This window comes from Mycteria americana, chromosome 8 (genome assembly GCF_035582795.1).
Source record: "Mycteria americana isolate JAX WOST 10 ecotype Jacksonville Zoo and Gardens chromosome 8, USCA_MyAme_1.0, whole genome shotgun sequence".
In the NCBI taxonomy this organism is placed as follows: domain Eukaryota; kingdom Metazoa; phylum Chordata; class Aves; order Ciconiiformes; family Ciconiidae; genus Mycteria; species Mycteria americana.
The window spans coordinates 29508862-29535992 of record NC_134372.1 but is presented as its reverse complement, the minus strand read 5'-3'; the positions used below and the strand labels follow the sequence as shown (position 1 = coordinate 29535992).

Genomic DNA, 27131 nt, shown 5'->3' with positions numbered 1-27131 from the left:
CTTCTGCAGTAATCACTAATCGCTGTCCAGCAGATCGCATATCCTTCGAGAGTCTGCTACAGTCTTGTGAGTTTAGGAGAATCCTCGGGCTTAGGGGTAGATCCAGCAGTGACTGTGGGTGTTTTCCTTGTCTTCCTCTGCCTTCACCCTCCCTGCAGCAGGTTAACTGTATGGGAACAGCAATAAGAACACCATCAATATCCATTTGGAACGCTGTCTAAAAGAGGACTGGACAGACTGAGGACAGAATAACGCAAGTCGTTTATTACATACTCTTCTAGCTGGAACAAAACCTGAAAGTTAACAAGGCATTGTTGAGTAGAAATGACTTCTAAATTCACTTACTGCAAAGCTACTTTCCAGTTATAAAATGAATCAGATGGTTCTTGGATAGCTGAAAAACAAGAAAACCAACCAAGCTGACAAAATTGTGTCTGTGTGAAATGGAGCTCTGCTTGTTATTTAGAGGTGTCAGATGAAATCTGAGCCTAGCCTTGTGAAGGAGAGTCATCTGTGGTTTTGTTTTCTGAGCCCTGGGTACAACTTTCCTCTGTGGGCATTTTCTTTAGTAGTCCATGCAGTGTTGCCACATTAATTGTCAACAAGAAAACCATACGCTCCAACTAGTTTCTTGCCTCAATCCAAATCTTGATCCTCAAATCATTGGGAGTTTTGATTTGCAGCTGTGTAAGTCCTGAACTGCCAAAACCTTCAATAGAGTTGAAAACCTAAACCAGAACTTGATTCTAATTTGCTTGTGTGTCCACCAGCAAATATATTTTTAAAAGATCGTAGCATATGATATAGATGAGGAATTACAATACATTCCAGCTTCCCTGGAAGCCCTGCCTCTTCTGTGTGTAAGAGCAGGGGCGCATGTTGTGTTTTCATCTGGTTGACAGACATGGAGGCTGCTGCTGTGAGCTGAAGAATGTAAACACTTTGCTGAGACATAGCAAAAATCCCCAACACCTTTGTAGAAGAATGTAAAATTCCATCAAAATCCAAAACTTCCTGTGAAATGGAGAAAACATGGTCAAAACCAATATTTATTTCATGTTTCATCCTTTCCCCAGACTCCCTTGGCATTTTTTCCATCTGCATTCTAGTCTTACACAGACGCCAAGAATGAGACTGCTGGTAATACTAGTATTATATGGCACTTCAGTGGTGGGCCTGAATCTTGCATATGAACAAGAGCTGGGATGCAAAAGGGTGGCAACGTGACTGGGACAGAGAACCAATGGGATTGCGAAGAGCAGGAGAGAGCCAAATTTTTGCATGTGTGTAATCAACATTGAAGTGTTGAAGTAGTGGTGATCAGGAAGGAGTCAGTGTGTAGCAGCAAGTGGGACCCCAGTCAGCCCCAGTGTGTGTCTCTGGTGGTTTTGTCTATGTGTGTGTGTTTTCAAAATGGAGCTAGATGGAAAGAGTGGTGAAAAAGGCCAATACCATGTACAAATGCTGCACAGCTGGGGCTGGAAATGGAGTTGTATGAGCTCTTCCATTAATTACCTTTTTACTTCTTCCTTCCCTTCCAGGTGCAAGTGGGAAGTACACCTCAGGACCAAAGAATTGTGGGATACATTTCCTGCACTCACTTGCAAGCTATTGCAGGTACTGTCCTAATTTGCATATCTTAGTTTTTCACTGTTTCAAGGCCTGTGGTGGTATTCTTGTGCAGAAGTAACAAGCATTGCTCCTCCAATATTTCTGACAAAGTGCAGCGTGCATTGCGAATAGCAATGAAATAGTGAAGCAAGCAGGGTAGACAGGTGTATCCCCAAACCTTCACATTTTCAGTCTCAGAGTAATTAAGTATTATAGGACACAAACAAAAATATCCCTTGAGAGCTTTTCTTCTCTTTGCTCCCTCTTAACCAAATACTGTTATTTTAGCAAATACATTACTATTGTTATTAGTCAACAGCATTTGTCAACCCATACTGTGAGTATCAGCATATAAACTAAAATTTCTTTGTACATAACTAGGGGATTATCAGAAGATGCAAGTTGGGACATTTTTTCCATCAGAGATTAGTGGCTGGAATAAGCCCAAACTCTCTGGTTTTTGACCTGCAAATTTCATACATAAATGGCTAGCAAGTTAATACACTCATTGAGAAATTCTCTTGGTCTTGTTTTTAAAAACAGTTCCACTGTTACGTTTACTACAGCATGACACAGCATGCTCTGTGTCCTTTGTTTCATGAAACAATATTTTCTAAGGTCGTTTAATAAAATGCAAAAACTCTTAGCAGGGTGTGGAAGGCTTTTTTTTGAATTTTCACCGAATTATCTTGAAAAAGAATGAGATGTTCTTTAATAGCAGATTCTGTGTCTGTGAGATATGTGGACTGCACTGCTTCCCATAACCAGACTGGAATTTCATGTAGCTCTGTCAGGTTGTGGTGGAGCCTGTTCCTCCTCAACCATCTTATGGCCTTTTATGACCTTTTTTTTATGCTGGTATCTCAACACTCACCTCTCCTTTTAATATTAATACTCAGAACAAGACTGAGGTAGATGGGTGGCCTTATCTCCATTTTACAACCCAAGTCCAGAAAGCAAGGGGAAGAAAAGTTAGTAACTTCAGGTTGTTTTATTCCATTTTTAATGTTCTGACGCATAATTTTGAAATCAAGATGCTTCTCCATTTTGGCTGTTCGCATGAACACTCATCAATTAAAATTGACAAAAACTTGAAATTCTTGGAGAGGTCTATGGAAAAGTTTCCATGTATCTCTCCTATCTTTTGCATCAAAACTATCACTTCTATACTTAAAGTGGGTGTAGTAATAAAATAAAAGCCAAATCTACAAACCTTTACTTTGTGTAAGATCAGAATTTAATTTAGCCAGAGGGGTAGATATCCTTAGTTTTACTTGATGCAGCTGTGATTCTTGTGCTCCTGAGAGCTGGGTAGCACGACATAGCCCTCCTAGGCTGCTTGAAGACAGCATGTATGCTGCAGACTGAGGCAACACAGTAACGTATTCTAAATGGTAGAACTTTGACCTATATGCTACAGCATGTCTAGGTTAACCGAGTCAGGCAGCTAGCGTTCATGCTACTTTGTCAGTGCTTCAGTTGCAGAGAGACTTGGGAACAAAACTGCCAGTCCCTGAAGTACATTAGAGAGACTGGATAGTTCTAAAGAAGATTCATGAATTTTTCAGCTACATTTTAACAATGTAATGTCTTTCTCTGGTTTTCTATTTTTAACTCTGGAATTATGGTAATGTACTGTGAGATTGCTGTTGTGGAGCTGAGATTTGCTGCTGTTCTAGTTTAGGTTATAAACCTCCATTTTTAGTCCTGTTCCTTTTTACTACCTAGTATGTATTCTCAGTTAGTCCTTGATAAGCACATTGTGAAATCCCTAAAATATTAAAGAGGAAGAGAGGGGAGGGAAGAAGAATGGGGAAGTAATGTTCTATTTTCAAAGTCAGCTTAAAGCTTCTTCAAGGGTAAAACACAACCTTTCATTTTCCTACTTATGTTCTTGCTTCGTACTTTTAGGCTTATCTGGTTCAAACTACATCCAAGTAGAGCAGACAATGATTTAAGAGTCTAACTGTCCTTTGATATATCATATTAGTTTATGTAATGAAATGGAAAACTAAAGTTCAGAAGTCTGGCAGAGCTGTGCTTTCTGATTTGTATCATCTGATTCATAACATTTCACACATTTAAAAAATTATCCAAAAAACAGTTCAACGATGTAAAGATATGGTATCTATAAAAACAAGCACTATTTCAAAGGTTCGCCATTTAAATCATCTTGTCATACATGGCTGAGTGCAATTTGGCTTCCCTTCTAGGATACATAAACTTACACTTGACAGTTCTGATACTTACATGACTATAAAACGAAGGGATCCAACTGCTTATGGTCAGGGATGAACTAGTAATGCTTTTTTCAACAGATGAGCTGGCTCAACTCTGTTCTGAGCAATTACTATTTTTTCCTGACACTCCTGACACTCACTTTTTTCAATAAAACTTTAGAATTAGATGTAGCTTATCCTCTCAATTCTCTACCTATTACTGAATGGTGCTATGAAGCAGCTCTTTATTTCCATGGTGGAAATAGCTGCATTTCAGTGACAACTGAAGGGATCCTTTAATGAGACTTGAATGTAATTATTTCCCAAGGGGCTGTTAAGTTTACATGGTTCTTTTATGTCTTTCAATTAGTCAGTTATTAATGTTCTGGACAGGTTTTGCTGCCTAGAATCCACCCACCTCCCAAGCCCCTTTGAGTCATGCCTTTCAGACACCCCACCGAGCCGTTAAAACAGAGTAAGCCTCAACCTATTCCAGCTGAGGTCCAGATGATGTAGCATGCTGGATGCTATCTCATAACCTTGTTCACATCCCCATTTTGTGTTTGGTGTGAACCTAGGTCGTTAGCAGTACAGGTACTGGCAACTCACGCTTCTCCAGCACCGGTTTCAGGTTCCACAAGCCTACACACAGCTTAAGCAGAATTCAGCTCAGGAATGAGAGAGATCCCTTGGTGTTTGGAATTCTAACTGTAGTCAGGAGTAACTTCCATGCCAAGCATCCTTAGGCAGTGATTCCACGTATGTTTCTGAAATAGCAAAGCTGGAGTATCCACACCATGGCAGCCTGCCCTTGCCCCCTCCTCTCAGTTGCGCTAACACAGCGGTTGTAGGGTGTGTTGCACTTGACTGGGGACCTGACCGAGCTGAAAAGTAACCCAGCAGAATAAAAGGGGGTTTGTTGTTGTTTTGGTTTTTTGGGTGGTTTGTTTTTATTTTGTTTTCCCAGCCTATCCTGGATTAAGTATGTTACAAGTGTAGGGGTCTGCTTAATCTGTTACACAGTCAGGTGTGACACAGCCTGTCTCATGGCTAAACTGAAGCCTTTGGTTGTGACTTGGAAACATTTTTTCCTTTTGACTAGGCTTTACATCCTACATTTTACCAGCTTTTTTTGCTCATCTTCCCCAGGTTCCCTGCCAATGTATCCCATAGAGCTTCTCAGTGCTGAAAACCTCCACTGGATCTTTTAATTTCCTCTGACTAGGCCTGTCAGCTGCTTTGTTCAACCACTATAGTGCTCCTTCTAATGTCTTTCAGAGTAGGACAAAACCGTCTTCCTCAGTGTATAGTACCTACCTGCAGTTCTAACTAAAGCCAGGATTTCACTTAAGCATTTCCAAAGTGAATGGAAAGGGCAAGTATGCTTATCTTACAACGAACAAAGGTGAAGTATTTATTCATGCTGGCTGAGGTTTCCCACACTACCCTTTCATCCTCCCACAAAATCTGAAGCTGAAGGGAACTTGCAAAGAATTCGGAAATACTGACTGTAGGAACTAGTCACAACACAATTACTTGCATTTTTCCAGGCCAGTTACTGCAGAAAAGAGTGTAAAGCAATTAGCACAAATCTGTATTCTCTGGTTAATCACTGGTGGCAGTCAATCAGATCAGTGATTCTATCTGAATGTTTAATTAGACCTGAAGGCTGGAAGAAGAAGTTGAATGTTGGTGTTGGGAGTTACTACCTAGTTCTGTTAGTATTTACTGATGCTGCTTTATTTCAGCAGCAGTTTCTGAAATCTCTGCTTTCCTGATTGTTCTGGATTCAGGTTTGGCTTCTCCTCTACTTAAGTGTCTGATTAGTTCAGTTATCTCCAAAGCCATTGATCATTGGGAGCTGGTAAGACTGAGTCCCACTAGTAACTTTTGCATACAGATATATGCAGTACCTGCTGTGTAGCTGCAGTAAGCTGGATACCATTAGTTTAATAATAATCTCAGAAAACAGTTATATTCAAGTCGAATTAGAGAGTCCCATATTTTGTCATGGAAATGTAGCGCGCTTCATTGCACATGGTCCACGTAGTGTACTGAAGTGCAATTACTTCTGTGACCTCTACTGGGGATAATCAGAGATGCCAGACTATCACAAGTTCTACACTTTTTCTAAAAAGAAATGAAACTCATCTGTTTCTAGAGTTCCAAGGCTACTATTTTTCTGTGGAGCCCTGAGGTTACCTGGTGTACAGCGCTGCTACAAAGGCACAGCATTCTTACCGAGAGAGATGTATGTCACTATGTAGTTAATGCTTTTTTAATAATAGCAATGCATGTTACCAGACACCTTTCACAATATCCTCCTAAAATGTTTTTGTCTGTCTGTCTTTTGTTTTTCTCAAGAGTTCTCTGTTTTGGAGAATTTCACCTTTGTGTGTTGCAGTTAAGTGGATTTGCTACATTCTTCACACTGGTCTGTGAAATGTTGCTGCCTGAGTTTTATGCCCATATGGTAATGGCTGCATTATGTTACCACTCATCCTAGTGAAGCCATGCTAGATGGATAAGTCATAGAAAATGCAAAAAAACCTTGGCAGTTCAGGGATGTAAAGGTCAGTCTTAAACAGTTAAGCAATTTATACAATCGGGACTTTGTGGGGAGCAAGACGTTACTGCACTGTCGTCAACAACACCATGCTTAAAAGTTATGTTATGTGGAAACCAAGGCAGGCCAGAAGAAAGTACTGGCCTAAGGAGATGAAATAGCATAGAAAGATTCAGATGCTGCAAAAGGAGGACAGTCCATGAATTTGAATAAACTTTGAGGACGCTGAGACTGTTCAGCTTCAGGAGGAGAAGGCTCAGGAAGGATCTCATCGAAGTATGTAAATACCTGATGGGAGGGTGTAAGGAAGATGGAGGCAGGCTCTCCTCAGCAGGGCTCAGTGACAGGATGAGAGGCAATGGGCACAAACTGAAATGCAAGAAACGCCATTTAAACAAAGGAAAACATTTTTTATTGCAAGGGTAACTAAGGGTACAGGTTACCCAGAGGTTATGGAGTGTCCAACCATGGAGATATTCAAAGCCTGACTGGACACCGACCTGAGCAACCTGCTGTTGCGGGTGACCCTGCTTGAGCAGAGGGGTTGGACTAGATGATCTCCAGAGGTCCCTTTCAAGCTCCTGCTTTCTTTGAATCTTTAATTTTGTCTGTATCTTTAGTTAAGCAGAATGGGTATGTTAGTCACGCACACCTTTTGTGGTTTAGTGTCACCTGCTCCAGGCTGTATTTATTCCACGTGACCTATTTCTTGTGCTTTTGTCTAGCTACGTCTTCACTGTAGGGCTTTCTTGTGCTGTTTTAGCAAGGGGTTTTCCCAAGAATACATTGGTCTGGATTTGTGTCAAGCTGTGTGATGAGGGTACTATGTGAACTTGAGGTGCAAGTAACTAGAAACTGTAGGTTAGGGAATAGATCCAGGAAGCACGTGTACCTGCTTTTATATTACAGCCTAACTGGTAAAGATTTGTTGGGAGTAACACATGAGTGGAAGAAAAAAAATCAGATTATTTGCTGTTGGAACTACCAGTCTGAAGAGATGAGTCAGTGTCAGAACCTACTTAAAGCTCTCTCCTTCCCCAGTCATATTCTTTTCACTATTTCTTTTACTTATTTAGGATTGTATCCAATCATGCTTGGCTGAACATTTCTGATTCAGTTTGTATTTAACTGTTGTTTTAACACCCTACCCCCCCCAGCCCTGATGTTCTTGAAAATCTAACCGTTCGCAGGTTAATAGTGGTAGGAGAGTGAAGTCCTAAAGTTTGTCTGTATGCTAACGCAGTTACAGTGTGCTGCGGAGTTCACATTTTAAAAGTCTATAAAGAGTGCTGGTGACAGCTGCAGTTGAGATGACTGATTAACAAGCTGTGAGGATGTAGACTTAAATATTCACCATCTCCATAGTGGCCACTGAAAGCAGCTTTGGACATACACAAACTGATGTTGCTAATTGCATTTTACACCTTTTTAATAGCTAGCACAAAGTAGTAAATTAGGTTAAAATAAAATGTGTAGTCAGAGTAAGTAATTTTGGGTTTGCTGCTTTTCCTTCCAATTGTGGCATTTGAAAACAAGTCTTTTATTTTTAAGAAAAGTAATGTTATTTTGACTTGACGTATCATTTCAAGTCTGAAACAAGCAAAATTGTAACTGTTAACTATAGGTACAGTGAAAACAAAATAAAAGGAAAGGAAAGACAATATGATAAACAATTATTTCTAGAATGTGTCTCTTCCTGCTCCTTTGCCCACATCAAGCTTTTGCTGTAATCATTTTGAGAGAGCCAGTAATTAATTTTTTCTTAGACTTCATGTCACCTAATGTGCCTGAAATTAAGTGTGGTTAGTTGCTATAATTAGTGTGTGCCAGATGGTTTCACAAACAAAAAATATTTGGCAACGAATCTCAACACTTTCATTTCACTCCTATAAAACGGGGCACATCCTCAGCACATGTAGCCTAGTGTAACTCCCCTGCAACTGGTGGAAAAGATCTGGTTCTTTATTTCTGAAGTACTGCCTACCTAAACCTGTATCTACACATACTTTTAAAAATATGAAAAAATACTTCCAGTTTAGGCATTCTTACTTGAACACAAATAGAACCCTTCCTCAGATGGACTACTACAGTATGAGTAAGTTGAATTTACCACTGATGTATATTTACTAATAACACTTTAAAGTTAAATTTTTCCCTTTTAAAGATTAGAAAGCAAAGAAAGATCAAGTGGGTTACCCCAGAACATGCTTTCCAGTTTTGTCTGAAGTAGGATTTTAACTCTGAACTCCTGATTATAAATGTAGTGCATCAGATCCTCTTCCTCCTGTGGCTAGAAATGTCATCATTTTGGCTGGTTGTCTGCAACACAGATGTCTTGTCTTCTTATTTCTTCAGACACGCCTAGTGTGATTGATTCCAGAAGGAGATATTGAAATCATCAAAAAGTGTGGTTCCTAATGAACTTCATAATGGGCTAAGCACTATGTACTGAGCATACTATTAGCCACACCATTTTTTATCTTGCACCCTTTTTCTCAAGATGTCTAGCAATAGCTTAGCAACTAACATGTGGCTGAGTAACACACTAAAAGGAGGTCTTATTTCTTGTTTTGGTTATTTGTTTGTTTGTTTCCTACAGGAGATACTACTGTTCGATGTGAGCAACTGGATATGCTTCAAGATTGGCTGTCTGAATTCAGAAAATCTACCTCCTCCTCCAGTACAGCCAATCCAGAGGAGCTGGTGGCTTTTGATGTAATCTGTGGAGATCTCAACTTCGATAACTGCTCCTCTGGTAAGACAAGGTTCTCCTTTTCCTGGTGTCTATATATTCCAAAAAGGAACAGGAAAGTTCTTGATTCCTGTGGCTTATAGCAGTATGCCAAGTTGTGACTGGCTTTTGCGAGGAAAGACTGAATTGCTACAGATATTTCTAAAATAGGTACTAGCCTTGAGATGAGCCAAGGAGAGCAGCTCATGCTTACGAGCTCTGCTGAGTTATTAAGCGTCATGTTTTTTAAGGCACAAAGGGCAATAATTTGTGACTTGCGGTAGCACTAATGAGGACATATCCAGTGGTTTAGCTTTACTTGAATTAGGTAGACACCTATTGTCCTAGAATTTTAGTTACTAATGAAAGACGTGTATGTTATGGGATTTTTGTGGAGAAAAAGTAGTAAATTCATGCAGTTAAAAATAATTTGATAGTGCATATACACAGACATAGGAGAACTAAACATTGCTGAATCAGTCTTGGGAAAAAGTAACTGATGCTGTGTACTTCTGGGTTTTTTTATTTTAATAAATTTTTAAATTTTTTTCTATGTTTGGATGCTGAGGCTACTAGAAAAAGAACTCCACAAAATCATAATTAATGGGTGGTGAGTTCACAGAGATGGTAGCCTTTTCCAAACATAAATATTATGCTCTGCTAACAGTTAAATTGCCAACATACAGTGCAGAGTATTGTGTTTGTGTATCCTCTCTGCCTTCCCACTCAGTACAGCTCAGGCATCCAGCAGAGCTCCTTGCTGGCTTTATACGATGGCCATTGACTCTGCTGGTTTGGAGTTGGCCAATGGGTCAGTGGTGCCCAGCAGCCAGCCCCCCGCAAGGCTGATGGCTAAAAGGCCTTTTGCATGACTGGGCCAAAACTGAAGAACTGAGATACAAACAGCACCAGGCAGGTACCGTGAGGGAGGTTCATCAGAGGGATTTCGTCTGTGCTGTGTTATCCAGGGAGATGTGCAGTGTACAGGTGAGCTCAGGCTGCAGCATTCAAACTGGGATTCAGCATTTCAGACCAGAGTTTGTGGATTAACAGGTGAGTTTGTGAACAGCATCCAGTGTGAATTCTGTAGTCTTCATAAGGAGCCTAGATAACTGAGGCTGAGAGCAACAACTGTACCAAAAATAATTTTAAGAAACAAAAAGCAAGCATTGTCTGATCTCAGAAATAACTAGTATTCTCTAATCTCATGACTTGTATCAGACACTTGTAATGGCAGATTTTAGCAAAGTTGCAGAAACATTTAATTGGGTAGAGAAGACCATCAACCCAAAACATAGCCCTTCTGTTGTTTGTTTCTAGCTCATATGTACAAAAAATAGATCAGTCACAACTACGTGATCGAAAGTAAACTCAGAATGGTCAGAGAAGGTGCTGGCAAGCGCTCTGACTGGTAGAAGAATCCATTATGCACTGTGGAGGTGAACAGCAAGTGGTAATGGCTACAGAATACTGTAGTTAAACAAACACGTATTAAGAGAAAATATAACGGTAGCAGTGGGAGTGAGTTTTTAGGGAAGGATGGAAGAAATGTGGTCAGTAACAGGTCTTCAGCAAGCCAAGCTGCTACACAGACAGGCTGAAGAGGCAACTGCAGCAGTCCCGATGAAGGGAGACAGAAGCTGGGGGATACAAGTTGACGCATCTGCTGTGATTTGACTGTTTCACTTGCAATATTGTTGGATGGATGGAGTGCCCTGGAGGCAAAGATGTCTATCAAGGAAATAAACAATCTGCTGCATACCAAAGGGGAGACTGCCCAGTCAGATTGCAAATCGAAAGTGAGTGGGGCTGTGCAGCATGAGGGGGGAGAGAGAGAGGGGAGTGAAGCTGTGAGGCAGAACATATGGTCAGTATCCTCTACCTGAGAAGTTTTGGCACTCTAACCAAGATCTTGTACAAGAAGTACAGAGTATAATAAATGCTGTTGTGACCTGTCTTTTTAAAGCAAAAGTAAAAATAACTATTTGCTTTTGCAAATAATAGTTGTAAATATTGCAACCACTACTAAAGAGGATTGAAAGTAGGTTATAAAAAAGCATTTTATTTTTGCTATCTCTGCAGCTTATTGAGATCTCCCTCCCCTTTAAAATTCTCTCAGCCTGGAAACTGAAATTAAGCTGGCTATTTCATTTTTTATTTTTAGATTGCTTTCTTTCCTTATGCACTGAGCAAGATTAATGCAATGTTTTAAAGTTTTCTCTCATTGAGTTTTAGGGATATTTGTTAGCATTGCAGAGAATTGAACACTTTAAGATTAAATTTTTTTTTAAGCAATAATCAGCTTCCTGTAATGCTGTATATGATTTTCTGTATTCTTTCCCACTCCACAGATTGATACGGCAAGTAATTAATGTTTCAGTGAATATCAAGCTTCTATTCTTAGATGTATTGACAGTACAATTTTCAAAAATCTCCAGGTCCACGAGCGACCTTATGCTTATGACAAATTTTTGCAACTCGGTTTTCCCCTCCAGCTTTACAGAACATTATGACAACATTCATACAGTGAATTCACACTTAGTGGGAACATTATTAGAAAGTTACTTACTGTCAGGTTGCTTTGGACTGACTTGTGTAAAAGTCTATTATGTTTTTAAACCTTTTAGCATAAGATAAAAAGCCTTCCAGTCAGATGGGTTAAGTTTGTCTTGTCAGCTGTGACTTGTCACTATCATCAGTGCCACAGCTGCAAATTAATCGTAACAAAATTTTAATCTTATATAGGTCATGCTGATTATGTTTAGAATGGCTTTAATGCTTTATTAATATCCCAAGCAAATTATCAATTGCCTGTCCTTTCTCTTATGTATTATAGCTTGGAAAACATTCAGTGAATTCTTCTGAAGCATGTAAAGTACAAGCTTTTATCTTCAAACTTACTGAGATGTATATACACACCCACAAACAGCTATTTACATTGTGAAGTCAGTCCAATTCTCCATTGTGTGGTCTATCTCAGCAAAAGTTTTGTACTGGAGTAAGCAATGCAATGCCAATGGCAGGGTAAGGAAATATGTTGGAAAATCTTCACTTCAGTTTACAGCTAGAATCTACCAAAAATGTCTTTCATAGAAAGACTTTGTAGGAAAGCACTGTTATTAGCAAGCATTTGTTAGAATTTCTCATCAAGATGAGATACTGCTGTGCAGTAAAGCTACTACTGAACTGGTTGAAATCCACCTTATATATGTATACCGAGCAGGAAGGAGGACTTGCCTTTTCTGTTGTGGCAGAACACACAGTTGTCCACAGGTTTACAACTGATGTGCCTTTTCTTGGGCTTGTTTTTTCCCTGCAGAGGACAAGCTGGAGCAACAGCATTCTCTGTTTACACACTACAAAGACCCATGTCGAATCGGTCCTGGGGAGGATAAACCATGGGCAATTGGTAAGACCTTCTCTAGCTATCAGTGTATGAACATGTACTTGTCTGTCACTCACACGACATCTATAAGCAGCAGGTAGTTCAGCTAACTGGCAGTAGGAATTTGGTGGAGACCAAATGTTTACAAGAGGTATTTCTGTAGCATATGTTTTATAAACCTTAACAGTGTCTTGTTGAATTATAATTAAGAACCAAACAGAGATCTCATACTCAGTCCACATTCTAGAACTTGCACATCAAGCAACTTGAATGCCTTCCCACACCTATTCTACTTTTAAAATAATCTCTAGATTACTTGGGGGGGGGCGGGGGCAAATTATTGTTCCTGTACTTTCTGCATGCAGTGAGAGCCTGTAGCTTTTGATCAGAATGTTCCATTTGGTGTTCTATAAATACTGTAAGTGAGGATGTAACAGAGCAATTCAACAACACTATGAACTTGTAGGGTTCATCTTATAAAAGAGTTCATGGAACTCTGAGATATTCATACCTGGTGAAACTCAGTTGAACTTGGTGAAGTTTTAGATCAGGAATTAGACTTTCTCTAGAGAAGCAATTATAACTGTGAAGATACTAAAGGTAAGAATGTGGAACTGTTTAATAATGTGGCTTTACTCTGTTGTAGCAGAAAAAAACAAACAAAAACAAATCAGACATTACGACTGAGAAACTGGAAGGGTGGAGGCAACATTTTGAAAGGTGGCAGGCAGTAGGGAGGTCGGGATAGAGAAGTGAACAGCAAGTGCTCTCGGTCAGAGCAGTCCCCTCTCCCTTATATGGATGCTGTCTTCACACACCTCTGCCCCTGGAAGCTTCCTGAGAGGCAAGTCATAGGAGGTGAGATGGGACACTCACATCTCCCTTTCTGTTCACAGGCACCTTGTTGGATCCTGAAGGATTATATGATGAAGAAGTGTGCACTCCAGATAACCTACAGAAGTATGCAATTCCTAATCTTCCCACATGCTTTAGACAATTCCTTAAAAAGCCAGTCCATTGCTTGCTATTTAACATTTCACAAACTGAGGGGTGTTTTATGGACAGAAAAAAAAAAAAAAAAACCCAACCAAAACAAAAAACCAACCAACCAAAAAACCCACCATGTAATTTTTTATTCAGGGGTACTTGGGGAAGACAAAAAAAAAAAAAAGGGAAGGAAAAGTGCCTGCTTCTCTGATAGAATTGGCTTCAATGGGTGAAAGGATGAGAGCAAATGCAGTCAGTGTTTTTATGTCTCTAGAGTTGGTCCTACCTGGACAGGCCCATCGGACAAGAAACTCCGAGCACTACCGAAAAGGGTATGGGGACAGCTCGTCCGAAAGTCTTTCTGCAGGCAGCCAGTTCCATGGTCACAGCACTGTAAAGGACAGCAATAAAAGGAAATGTAGTTTTCCTCAAATAAGAAACCCATAAAGTTTAAAACACCACCCCCAACCCAACAACTAAAAAATACATTCTAGAAAGCTTGCAGAATTCAATACACCTAAAAAAGCAAGCTCACAAATATAGAAAGGAATTAAATAGCACATCAGTCATAACTAGGAATATGGCTTAATATCGATCAGTGATACTAGTGCAGCGTTACTTTTAAGGAGTGTTTGATATTGAGAAACAGGTATCTTTGGTTTGAGCTAGTGGACTTAAGAGAAATACAAAAGAAACTTAATTTGCAGAAGTCTTAAGATAAATTTCTTGAATACTGTACTGTTTGTTAAATAATATGCCAGTGGAGAGAAATTAATAAGCTTTGTACATTTTAGAGCAGCACTTAATGAATGTGATAATCCTTTTTGCACCTTCTCTACCTTGAAGGCTAGTTTAATGGACTAAATATGTTATTATCATGACTAACTATAAAAGAGGTTCTAGCTGTTCATTACCAAAATATACTAAAAGTGGTAAAGTTATTTGAATTAATGAGTCTGTGCAGATGCTTCAGTTAACACACACAATGGAAATGGTACATTATATAGGCACAGTTTATGTTGGCATTTTTACTCACCAAGTACAGTACACTGCATGGTATAGATGGATACTTAGTTGAATGTGTTAGGTGAGGCTACCCCTGGAAGTCTTCGTTGTATCAGTTTTGAACAAAGAAATTGAATTCTAGACATAAGGTCTGGGTTTAGTTTATATTCAAAATAAGGATTTGCTATAGCAAGTCACGCTTTGCGCAGGCAAGAGCCTGCAAAATTTCCAGGCATTTCTATTCACGTGTTGAAGACATGAATTTGGTACATGTGAAAGGGATTTCTGGAAAGCAATGTAAGGTAATTTGGTCCTACAATCAAGTTTGCAAATGCAAATATGTATGTGGGTGTAACATTCTATTTTATGGTTCCGAGAGCAGGCTTGGAGCTCTTTAAAAATAATAAAATTTAAAAAAACCCCAAACAAAAACAAACCCCTGTGTTTTCAAGCAGCCTTGAGACAATCTGTCACCAAATTACTTTTGGGGTATTTTGTTTTATTCCCTGAAGAGTTACTTGTATTCAGCAATTAAGTTCCACTGACAAATACATGACTGATAGATAAAGAGCCATCAAATGATCAGTAAAGATTTAAGAGTATTACTGCCGTTACCTATGTGTATGTACAGCACCTCAGTGTGAGATAACTGGAAAATATTCTTGAGTGTTGGTAACAGAATATATATAAGACTTTTTGCCTACTAAATACAGGTTTCAGTTTTCTGCAATACATTATAATTCTCTTAAACTGATGAAAAAGCCCTCTATTGGACTTCCACTAGCTTTTTATGCAGATCTGCAGGGAAACAGGGATCTGCATGTGTACATTATGTAGACGTGCTCATATACGAGAGAAACAATCACTTCCACGAGAGGCCAAGAGAGCCTGTCCTCCCATCTCTGCAAGGGACTGGTAAACATAAAAATTGCCAGTAAGTTCAGTAAAATTTAAAGCCATTAATGGAATCTGGGCTTTAAAGACATTTAAGTGTTAAATAGCACAGAAGCTGTGGAGCACTGTCTAGCTAACAAGTATCATTCATATACACAGCAGAACAGGGTACAGCCTAAAATTGATCTGTTCTCAAATTTTTTAATAATAAACCTCAATCAAGCTTCATAGACATTTAAAACAGACATTTAAATTGGCAATGTAAGCTATCCAGAAAATTATTTCTTCATCAGCACTCTTCTCTAGTTTACAAATAAAGTTAAGTAGTTCACATTACTAAACTAATTAGGCCACAAAAGCAGCGGAACAACTAGTTCTTAAATATCTCTTTCATGTTAAGTACAGCATATGTAAAACATCGGACTAGAACAACATACTTGGCACAAATAACGAGCAAGTAATTTATAATTATAGAACAATTAATAAGCTAGATGTAACAATCTGGGCCCTGCCACAGTGCTGGAAGCCGCACGAGCTTCTGCTCGGAAAGGCTTCATGAAATGCACACAAGTAATCTCATCTCACGAAGATGATTGTCACCTTCAAGCAAAGCACTGGAATAAGCCCATTTTTGTCTCTAAACCCTGAACAGAGTCTGGCACAGGAGAACACATTACAGCACAGCTAAGAAACAAGATTTAAATGCAAATTTTTCCAGTCTCCACTGCTGGGACAGTGGCTCACAATTCTGGGCAACAGGCTGCAACACCAGTAAGAAAAGTCTTCCTTAACTTGGGTGCTTCTCGCCCGAGAGATGGTCCCTCGAGCTTTATGATGAGGGAGTAGGTTTTGCGTTATGGCTCCCTTGCATATACTGCTCTTCATGCTCCTTTGTTCATTGCAGCTACAGTCAGCACTACAAACAAACCATCGCCCAGAGAGCTGCATGACAGAATTTTCATACTTAAACTTCAGAGTTATTTGGGACTGAAAATCTTTCAAGGAAAAAATTAAGTTACGATTACTTTTTATCCTCTCTTTCTTTGTGTCCTATAAATTAAGACAATTATTCTGACAAAATTCAGGTTTAGTTGTGCAACTCAGTCATAATTAGTTATGTTCACTTAAGTTGTTAGCATTTAACTGTTAGCACGGCATAGCCAGATGTCCAGTACTTGTGTCTACTTCCTGTAGAGACAAACAGCACACCATTGCATACAAGGTGGTACAAGTTCTAGTCAGAAGCAGATGCATGCACACTTACAATTCATTTTCCTCATGTATTTGAAATTAACATTTCCCTTCTGTGAGCAGTTGTGCAGGTCAAGTGAATACCCAGCATTCACAGACTTTTAAAAGGATGTAATTGAAGCTAAAACAAATTCATCTTTTAAATTAATGCAAATAAGATTTTTTTGCAGTAGTACTGCAGTTTCTTCTACTTTGTTACTTAATTAGCTTTGCCAAATATAAATACAATTTTTGAAAGAGGTCAGTCCCATCAAACAGCTTGCTTTCTTGAACCTAGAAAAAATTTCAGGAAGTGAATCATTTGCAGTAGCTCTTTGTAGAATCAGCTTGCAAATGGGGTGCAGTCAGTAACCTAATTTAACACAAGTTATTAGATGACAGTCTGAAACCGAATAATACATAAAAGGAAGCTTACTTTCATAAACCGGTTACAATAAACTCTAAGAATCTTCAATACCTCACTGAGTCCAAAGGGGGTTAAGAAAAGTTCTGATTAAATAACTGTATGACCAGAATTTTGTCATCGTTATCTTTTGGAGGCACATAAAGTGCTTCTTGTATGTATAAATTGACCCAAACTTACAGATTATAACACTACTGAGACCTAATCAACTGTAGCAAGTGCTGTCTCCCCTCTGTCACCATTCAGATCCTTCCAAAGAGACAAAATTTGACAAAGCAACCATTTGAATCTCACCCATTAAAACACATCACGAAAGTCTGGTGTTTGTCTCTTGTTTTTCCTTCATTCTGTACTCTCACATGCATGCATTAAAAAAATTCCTAAACCCAACTGCATAAAACCCATCCAAAGTCAAGTCTTAAAAACTGGGTGATCAAAAATATCTTATTTTTTTCCAAGGTGAAATTAAAGGCTTTGTACCTGCTAGGACCCAAGTTCATGGCTCAGTGTTTCTCCTGCGACAGTTGATGATGTAGCTTAATGGCGTAATCAACTCTTACAAGGGAAACCACAGAACCTTGAGCTCAGGTTTTGGCAGGTAAGTAAAGGAAAATGATTTTCAAGGAGGTGGTTTTGAAAGTAGTTTGTTTGTGTTTTGAGCCAGATAGCAAAACCACAACCTAATCTGTCCCTCTCTGCATGCACAGTTACCATGCAAAACAGCTGTGACTGTACTTGGTATTAACTGTCTGCATAATACCCTACACATGCAGTTACCATGTGCAACTCCTGCTTTTGCATGCACAGTTGCGTCTGTTGCCTTTAGTGCTCCTTGGTAGATCTTTTAAATAGAATACAAGAAGGTAAACTAAGTTTCCTTTTAAATCCAATACAACAGCAACACCACAGAGAACAGCACAGCAACATAGAATTATTGTAAAAATAGAGCGACAGGGACCTTTTATCTGGTCCAAAGTCACATTCAAACAGGGCTAACTTCAAAGTTAGATCAAGTTGCTCGGGGCCTTAATAGTCTTCTGTATAAAACCTACTGTTAAGGTTTAACCACCCAAACTAAAAATTTTAATGGCAGAGCTGCAGCTTATTTTGGCTGAACACAAGACTGGTACCTAGAAAACTGATTCTTAATTTTAACTGCTTCTGTATATGGTCTTGGGCTGGGTAATCTCCATGCAAGATGGGGGAAGTATTAACACACCCACTGAGTAAGTCCATCTCTGTAGAGGAGTTTGAAGAGTGTCACATACAGGAATCAAATAAATTAGGCTATCATTACTAGTGAAGCAGGAGCTTGGGGTCCAAGACACAGTAATCTGATGCTAAGGCTTGCTCAAAACCAACTACCACATGCCCAAATGTGTGCTCCTGAAAACCATTCCTCATCCACACCCTGTCTGTAAATCTGGTTATCTTAATTTCAGAAGGAGTTGCTCTGATCAGAATGGAGAGGTTTGTATCAAAGTACTCAGGTTTGTCCTAAAGTAATCCATGAAACAGTTTCCTCTTCTGCTAGATTCAGCAACACTGGAAATCAGCAGAGGGGTTGTGGGCTGCAATATACTACAGATAGCAGGCAGGCAAGGTCCTCCTCTCAGCTGTTTGTTCTCCTGGCTACAAGGGTAGGTCCACCAGTACAGCACCAGTGACACCAAACCCGCCCTGAGGCTTTCAGAGCACTGTCAGCAGTTAGTACAGCCTCATAGCGGAAAACACATCTGGAAGATGTGCTTTACAAGTTTAACAGTCCTTTGGACAGGCATTACGCTTACCAGGGATTTGGAGAGGATCCAGCGTAACACACAAAGGGACAGAATGAGCAAACATTTAAAGCACTTGTTTTGTTTTTTAATGAAATAGGGTGCTGGAAAGTGAAGAAGGAAGGAAAGGATACTTAGTCTATCCCACCAGCAAGAACCACAGTTCCAGTCAAAAGGGGAGGAAGGCATCATTGAAAGGAAACGGGAGGAGGATTGACTATATGCTCTATACAGAAGAAGGTCTCTACCTGGAATGGAAAGTGGTGAGTTTCAGAGTTGACAAAAAGAGCCGTAACTCACACAACAAACTTGTCTGGATGGCACTGCAGCCTGTCCTGCTCAGGTTCAAATTCATACTCCAAGGAGAACCTGCTGCTTTGCTATTTTCTACTTTTGCATGCAAGTACCAAGTTTGTAAGCCTATTACATAAATGAATTTAAGATGAGTTTAGAAATTCTGGTAGCAGCACTGGTAGATGTGCTGCTCTTCAAAAACAAACAAAAAACCTTGTTTCCATTCCTTAAACTTTTGCCAGACTAAGTGTTTTGACTGATGCTTTCCATGCCAACAGTCTGAATATTTTTTAATCTTTTCAAGTGTCTGGATGTTCTTTTATTATGCCTATATGAAAACCTACCTAAGTTACAAGTCTGTGATATGCAGGCACAAGGTGACATGGGCTAACCAGAATGGGAACTTGCAGTGCAGTGTCTGGTTCCTGGTGTAGGACCTTGCCTTATACAGAATTCCATGATGAAAATGAGAAACTAGTTCACACTTCTTTACCGTACCCCATTGCAGTTGCTGCAGAAGAGCAGGCAATAGAGCAGTTCAGCACAGCTCAGTGCACGATACCTCAGTCTGTCTGCACTCTGCATGTACTCTGTGGACACAGAAGCTTAGCTGCTAAATTCTTTTAAGGCTTCCTGTTTCAAATGCACAAATGCCCATGGTGCATCTGTATGGTAAACCCGTCTTTTTTCACAAACAGCAACAAAACCAATATCTGAATAGTTTTGACTCAGATTAGGTCTTTGATAAGGCTCACGCTGGCAGCATAAAGAGAACTAAAATATCTGTGCTTCCTGCAAGCAATTCCCAAAGTACTGGCAAAGTAAGTACCTGGCCCATAGGAGGGGACAACTACATTGTATCAAGTGAGTGTTAAGGTTGCTCCATCCAGCTTTCAGAAGCTGGAAGCACACAGTTACTTGCTATAGAACTTTAATCCTATGAAATGTTGCCGGAACAAAGGCTTCAATTCAGAGACACAAGGAGCAGTGTTCCTGATCGCCTTAAGCTCCCACAAAGTTTAACACCTCAATCTAATGAAGACAGGCTTCCTTTTTAGCTGCATGCCATATCTAGTATGGTATAGCCAGCCCCTCCTCCCAGGTGAGTGCCTCCTTATGCACATGGATTACCTGCTGCAGCACTACAGATAAGTCTATCTGGAACACAGATGTTACTGTAATTGGAAGGAAAAGGTACAACACATTTCATCCAGACTTATTCAACTGTGTATCGTATAAATGGTTCACCTCATCAACTGCACCACGCTGACATGCCCTGTGTGGCAGACAGTTAACCATTAGCCCAGCCAAGATAGACTGGTCCCATACATCTACTAATACAGTCAGGTAGTTCAAAGTAAACTAAAGAGAGGCATAAAAGCTGAGTCCTGGTGCGTGGTATAATACATCAGTTTTCCAATTCCTTCTTTCTTACTTTTGTTTTCCTTCTGCAGGAAGTGGAAGAGTTCAGCTTTATTACCCAGTTAGCGGGCTTGACAGACCACCTACCAGTAGCAATGCGTCTCATGGTGTCTACAGGAGATGACGACCCTTAAAACTGACCAGCTTTGAGAGATTAGAAGAGGGAAATGTTAACAATACTAAGAAAATATCAGAGGATAAGAATCAAACTATTCTGGTGCCATGTTAGGAAAGATGACCAGACCTGACCCGGGCTACTCCCAGAATGTACCAACAATGGCGGATATAAAAAGGGAAGAAATGGAAGGGGTTGTGGCCAAAAGCCACTGTCACAAGTTGCTCAGGCAACAGGGCAGGCCTGTACTACAATGCTTTCACTGTGGACCGAACGGAACCAAGATGGAAGTCCTAATTCCTTCTGAACCAGTGCCATTCTTACTAAAACATGTTTTTATACTAATATATAGCACAATTTAGTTTGTAATTAGTCTGTGAGTTAGTGCTGCTCAATGGTTTTTTGCATCATTTCTTTGTATAACTAAGAAGCTAAAGCTTTTTTTCTTTTTTTAGCCTGTTAAAGTTGTAGTAGCGTGCTTGCATCAGTAGCATGCGCCCGCACTGCATGCCACTCTGAGATAAAGTAGTCAGTAAGATACCATGGGGAATATCAGAATGGAAGTGAGTTCAAAAATCAGATACCAGCCAAAGCAAGGCATTCTGGGACTGGCAAACCCTTCTGTCCTTACAGATAGACCTTAAATAAACAAACAAAAACTCTATTCAATTTGCAGACTATTATCTTCCTGTCCGATTTAAGGATACTTAAAAGAATTGGAATGAAGACTTTAAGAACACAGTTCTACCCTTATTCCAACTGTGTTCCTACTGAAATTATGAAGTGTTTTGTCTGAATAACGACTCCAGAATTGGGCCTTTAGCTTTCTAAGCGCAACTTATTCCCTTAAGAAGAAATATAGTTCCTCTGTAATGTCTTTTCTTTCTTTCCCATACGTGGGGCAGTTCTGAATTATAGTATGGGATGATATGTATGTTACAGTAGAGTGAATAGATTCCTGTAGTACCACTGGTAACACCAGAGCCAACATTCTGCCTTAGCTAGGAAGAGTAAGTAAGTGGGAAATAGCTTGTAAAATGCATGCTAGATATAGAGTTAAAATAAACATAAGTGACATTTTGGGAGAAAGTGTAGAACACTGTATGATTGATAAGGCAGGATAACCTAACAATTTTCCAAAGGAATCAGTACACTTAAAGGGAAAGCATAGCATGGCTAGCTACTAGAGAATAGACCTGTGACTCTCAGCCTTGGGTAACTACTTCCTGTGAGCAGAGGGCTTGTTTATGTCTGTGAGACAATTCTCCATTTGTTATGCACTCACAGACTTTAATAGGGGTCTTGCCATGTAATTCGTATGTTCTTTCCACTGCAGCTCTTTAAATGTGGGGCTCCCCTCTGCCATCTTATCCCCATGACCTGACTTACCCAGCCTCTGTAACCTTAACAAAAATAATGAAAAGCTGAGAATCAGGGCCATAACGAGACTTGGCATTTTTTTAGGGATTTAAATTCAGAAGGGTTTGAGAACAATGAGATCCCTTGCATTTTAACGGACACTTAAGTTTCTTCTGCCTACTTCCTGTTCAATTTTAGTGTTGTTTCCTCTTACATTACAAATTCCCTGTGTTAAAAAGAAGAGTTAATCTAATATTTATACTTACTCCATTAAGTAAGTAAACTGTTTTAGTTACGCTGGCCACAAACTCCTGAAGAAGCTCTTGTTTTGGTTTAGTTTACACCTGCTAGGAATCAGCTTGAGCTAAATCAGAATAGATTTAAATTAGAAATCCCAGTCTGCACAGCCTCTGGTACTGGCTTAATTAGCTACAGTAAACAACAGAACTTTTACTTAGGTCAGCCTGATTTTGCAAGTAGAGAAGCTCATAAAAGTACCGGACTAACAGGACTGGCTAATTCCAAGCAGGCAGTAGGCCACTTCTCATGCTCTACCACTGCACCTGGTCTTGACACGTTTTATGCCTCATTTTCCAGTCCTGGCGTCCCTTCAGCAGAGACTGCCTCTTAAAAGTGTACTGTGCCAAACCACGGGGTAGTCTGCAAGTGTAATCCATGGGGACTCAAACATGGAACCAGACTCAATTCCCCTTTTTGATAAAATTAGGAATTCAAGTTTACAGCATCAGAGACTTTAGTGTACTATCCCAGTGCACCACCAGTTTCCCGCTTTGTATGTTTCTCTTTATACAGAGGGTGCACGTATGTGCAATGTGTTTTTCTGGTTTCTTATCTCTCCACCCAATTCAGAAAGACTTGTACCTGAAACAATGCTTTTAATTCTATTTTTTACCTTGCTTGTATTTTATTAACCTTTTTAAACAAAAAAAATAGTATCAGTAGCAATTTGTGTGCTGTCCAGCAGCTATTTCTCAGTAGTAAGATTAAATATAAGGTACAGTATTTTTAATAGCTTTCCTAACAATGTAAATTACAATTTGATATCAACTTCACTAAGTATCAGTTGCAGGAGCTGAATTTGACACTGTGTGGGATGTAATCATAAAACTACTGCCAAACAATGTTACATTTACAGTAAAACTAACACAGTCTAAATTACTTTTAAATTAGTTCTGTGGCTTCGTTCTGACTAAAAACCAGGCACTTTTGTCAACTTTTTGAGATACGTTGAGAAATATTTTTTCAAATTTGAGGTAAACTGTTTTAGATTTTGATGTTCTCAGTTTCTCAGTGATCAAGAAATGGATAGTTGTAAAATATTCTCATTAAACAATACACACACATTTAATCAGCCTAGGTAGTTCTTACTAATTTACTGTCTTAAGGATCTAACTTTGCCAGAGAGTGATGCTGGGAGCTACAGCACTGTGGCTCCGCTGTACAGATGCTCCTTGCTTTTTTGCATTGAACCTGTGCCTTCTGATACCTTGGTACGCTTGCAGGAGTCAGAAAGCATACGTACCAGTGAACTGTAAAGAACAGGCTTTCCTTTCCAGAAGGGTAACATCCTGGAGAAAAATGAGTTTTGTCTACACCACTACTACTACGGCTCCATATACTATCTCACAGAGAATCATTCAGACAACACCTGTACCAGCAGGATATCAATCATTACAAGCCTTAGACAGATACTATGTAATAGAATATTTGCATTTTAAAACAAAAGGGGGGTGGGGGCAGAACAGGCCCAGGAAATCAAACCCTGGAGAGCTTTTTCAGAAGTCAATCCCACTTTGCTTAAGGATAGCATGACCCAATTTATTAGTAGGATATTATTTATAAGAAATCTGAGTTAAGCTTACTCTACTATGCTTACCCCACTTGGTACAGGAATTTCAGGTATCTTCAAGAAGTGGGTGATATACTACTCTTGGTTTAATAACTGCCACTCAACAGGGATACTGTAGATGAAGTGTCATCTGTTTTTATAAAAGCTAGATAACATCTTCTGTTTCTTATGTTCAATTTGCATTTTACAACAGCACTTCTAGAAGAAGTGAACAAAAGATACAAATGAGGACAGCCAAAAACCAAGAACTTCCAGAATTTTCAAGGATGTCAGGTCCTTACAAAGTTGGTACCTTTAGATCACTTCAAAAACACAACCTACAGAACGTAGCCTCTCAGGCACATTCAGATCCAGTTAATCTGTACACTGTTTGTCTGAGGGATGCGTGATCCACCTGCTTTGCACCACAGCTCAGCCACTGAGGACCAGGGTAGTAACACCTAGTGTGCAGCTTCACGCTATGTGAAAAAGTGTTTACTATAAGTAATTCAAGCGGTGGCCAGATAGTTTTATTCCATCACAAACTGAATGCTTAATAGAAGCTGCCTAAAGCAACCAAACATAAACTGTACCACAGACTGGCTCCAAGAGAAGCCTACAGCCCGCTGAGGTGTGGCCTGCTGTAGAGAAACCCTTGAGAAAGCCATCTTGTACAACGAGTTTACCTATCTTGTGCTAGTATTATGACAAGGTTTTGTCCCAGAAGCACTCTCGGCTAGTCTAGCTAGAGCCTCAGTCCTACTTGTTGGGTAAGACAGTAAGATTTAAGGAACTTACAATTCCAATAAACAGGTTTTTTAAAATGGCCTTTGTCTGGTGGTCCAGATTAAGGAGATTGACTGTCCCCAGTTTGGTCTCTGAGCTACCCTGGGATCACACAGCACCACATCAGTGTCAGTACATATCATCAGCTTGGAAATTAAGCATTTTTACTTCCTCCTGGCACTACAAGATGAGATCAGAAATACAATTCAGGCATTCTGGAAAAACTCCCAGTTTTATCATCCATTACAATGAGGGTCAAATTGTTACTGAAGGTCTCATTTTTCCATGCCATCTTGTTTTAAATACTATCTTGACGCTTTTAAAGACTTGTATTATTGCTGAGGTTTAGAAATCCTATAATAAGAATAACCTTTTTTATTTCAATGATTTTTCGGTATTGTATCCTTCTGGAACCTAATGTTTTTATATGGTAAGCACACACCTTCTGACATTTTGTTATAAATGTATTAAAAAAATAAAAATTTAAATATTTTCATTGGTTTCTTTGCCTGCAAGAAAACCACAATCTCAGACCTGATAAAAACAAGGTATTTTGAACAATAGGGAGGGTTTTTTGTCTTTTATTGGTGCTGAAAGGAATAACTGGTTGATGCAAACAAGATAATAAAATTTCAAGGCTCAAATGATACTGTGCAGTCCACTTTTTCTGGTTTTGTGATGTGGAGTCTGACGGCACTAATAGAAATCTGACTCTAAGATGCAGTCTCGTGGGTGGGTCAAGTATAGCCTCACTGTGCTACGCCTGTTTTCGTGAAGCTGCAGACAATAAAGGCTGAAAGAAATGAGTGCTTTTAACTCGCCCTCCACCTTGGCCTCTACTGCTCAGACACCCCCCTGCGGAGGCACACCCTGCTCGGTTTTCAAGGTGTGCAACCTTCACGCAAGCATTCACAGTGCCTGCTGGAAGCTGCAAACCTGAACCCCACATCTCACACCAAGTCCATGCTTTAAGTACGAAGATATCCACTCCACATTGCATTCTGCTAGGATTTCATGTAAGACCACTTCACACGAACAATTTCTTATTATACAGTTGTACATCTTGACGTCTCAACAGTTATCTAGTGCCTGAACTAATGAAGAGCAGGTTTTTACCGTTTTACTGTCCACTCAATTAAAAACACACACACACACCCCCACCCATATGTCCTTAAGAAATCCAGTGATTTAACAAAACAATGTCAAGGAAGGAGAATCCATTTTACTGGCTCAGTGTTTCTGAACAGTCCTCAAAGTCCTTTATAAAAGCCACCCACCTCGAAGAATTTACTTTTTGCACAAGCAGAAAGGAGGAAATCGGTGGAATGCAAGTGATTAAAGAAGAGCACAGTACGCACAGTTCTTGCCATTAGCTCAGGAAGGAACCACTCCGTCTTGTGAGACAGGACATTACAGATGGATCTCTGTAGCTTTCTCCATTGCTGTACAGGTGATTTTTTTGTCTGCATTCTGATGCTACCATAGCATTATAGTTTGACAGACTTCATTTTCCAGTGGTGGATTCCTAGTACGTGCCTCTCCTGCAATATCTGATCTATTTTTCCATTGTTGCAGTTTGCGCTATTATGTGAGCAGCTCATGGGTGGGTCCCCCTCTATGAAGTGCTATAGAACCACAAGGTAAAACACAGTAATTTCTTGGACAGTTTGCATCTTCTAGACATTTAACTGGGAAGAACAAGTACAGAAAATTGTAACTCCTTCCTGCTCCCTCTGCCCCAAGAGTTGCAGTGTAGTTTATTATGAACTCGTGCCCACAGCTGCCTCTCGGTCAGCACTGTAATTGCAATGCCATCTGCCTTGCTGGCTATAGTACAGATTCTCTTGACAAAGCACCTATCAAAATACAAACCTCCCTATAGCACTGAAATTCCTGCTCAGAATGCTGCTGAAACCATCTAGCCCTTTTCTTTAACTATTTAATACTTTGATGTACCAATTCTGCTTGTTGCAGCAAATTCAAGTTGCTCATCTACATTTTCATGGCCTTTCAAAAGACATGCTCTTACCCTCTACCATTGTTTTTGACTACTCCAGATTTCCCATCCACCACTCCTAAATCTGTAAGCCCTTCATATTTTCTTCCATACTTTCCCTGACGTTTTGGGAAGGCTCCAAGCAGCCATTTGTGAAATCAGTGAGCAGGGCTTGCTAGAAAGACTGACAGTAAAACAACAATCCTCTTTCTCATCTTTTACATAATGGCAGATTTAACAACTGCTCCTTACAACCTTCAGATGTGGACAGGAAGAAATGTGCATTAATTGCAAGTAAGATTAGAAGAAAAAGAGAGGAGAAAAAAAAAAATATCTGAGGATAGTTACACATTGGGTCTGCGTACCCAAGATGATCATGGAATCTCTGTCAACATTTAATCTGGGCCATATATTCATTCCCTTTCCCTCCTCCCCTGAACTCCCAAAAACCCCTTTATAGGTCTGACGAACATTTCGTAC

At 39.7% G+C, this 27131-nt stretch overlaps 1 protein-coding gene across 1 annotated transcript in view; it reads left to right on the top strand.

Annotated features, from left to right (window-relative positions):
* Window positions 1–20680, top strand: part of SMPD3 (sphingomyelin phosphodiesterase 3) — a 32273-nt gene extending 11593 nt beyond the window's left edge. The window contains exons 2-7 of the mRNA XM_075510221.1: window positions 1542–1617; window positions 8996–9151; window positions 12447–12536; window positions 13409–13472; window positions 18931–19093; window positions 20579–20680. Of these exons, the coding sequence (XP_075366336.1) occupies window positions 1542–1617; window positions 8996–9151; window positions 12447–12536; window positions 13409–13472; window positions 18931–19093; window positions 20579–20680 (651 nt within the window). The remainder of the gene's footprint in view (window positions 1–1541; window positions 1618–8995; window positions 9152–12446; window positions 12537–13408; window positions 13473–18930; window positions 19094–20578) is intronic.
* The last annotated feature ends 6451 nt before the right edge of the window (window positions 20681–27131 follow it).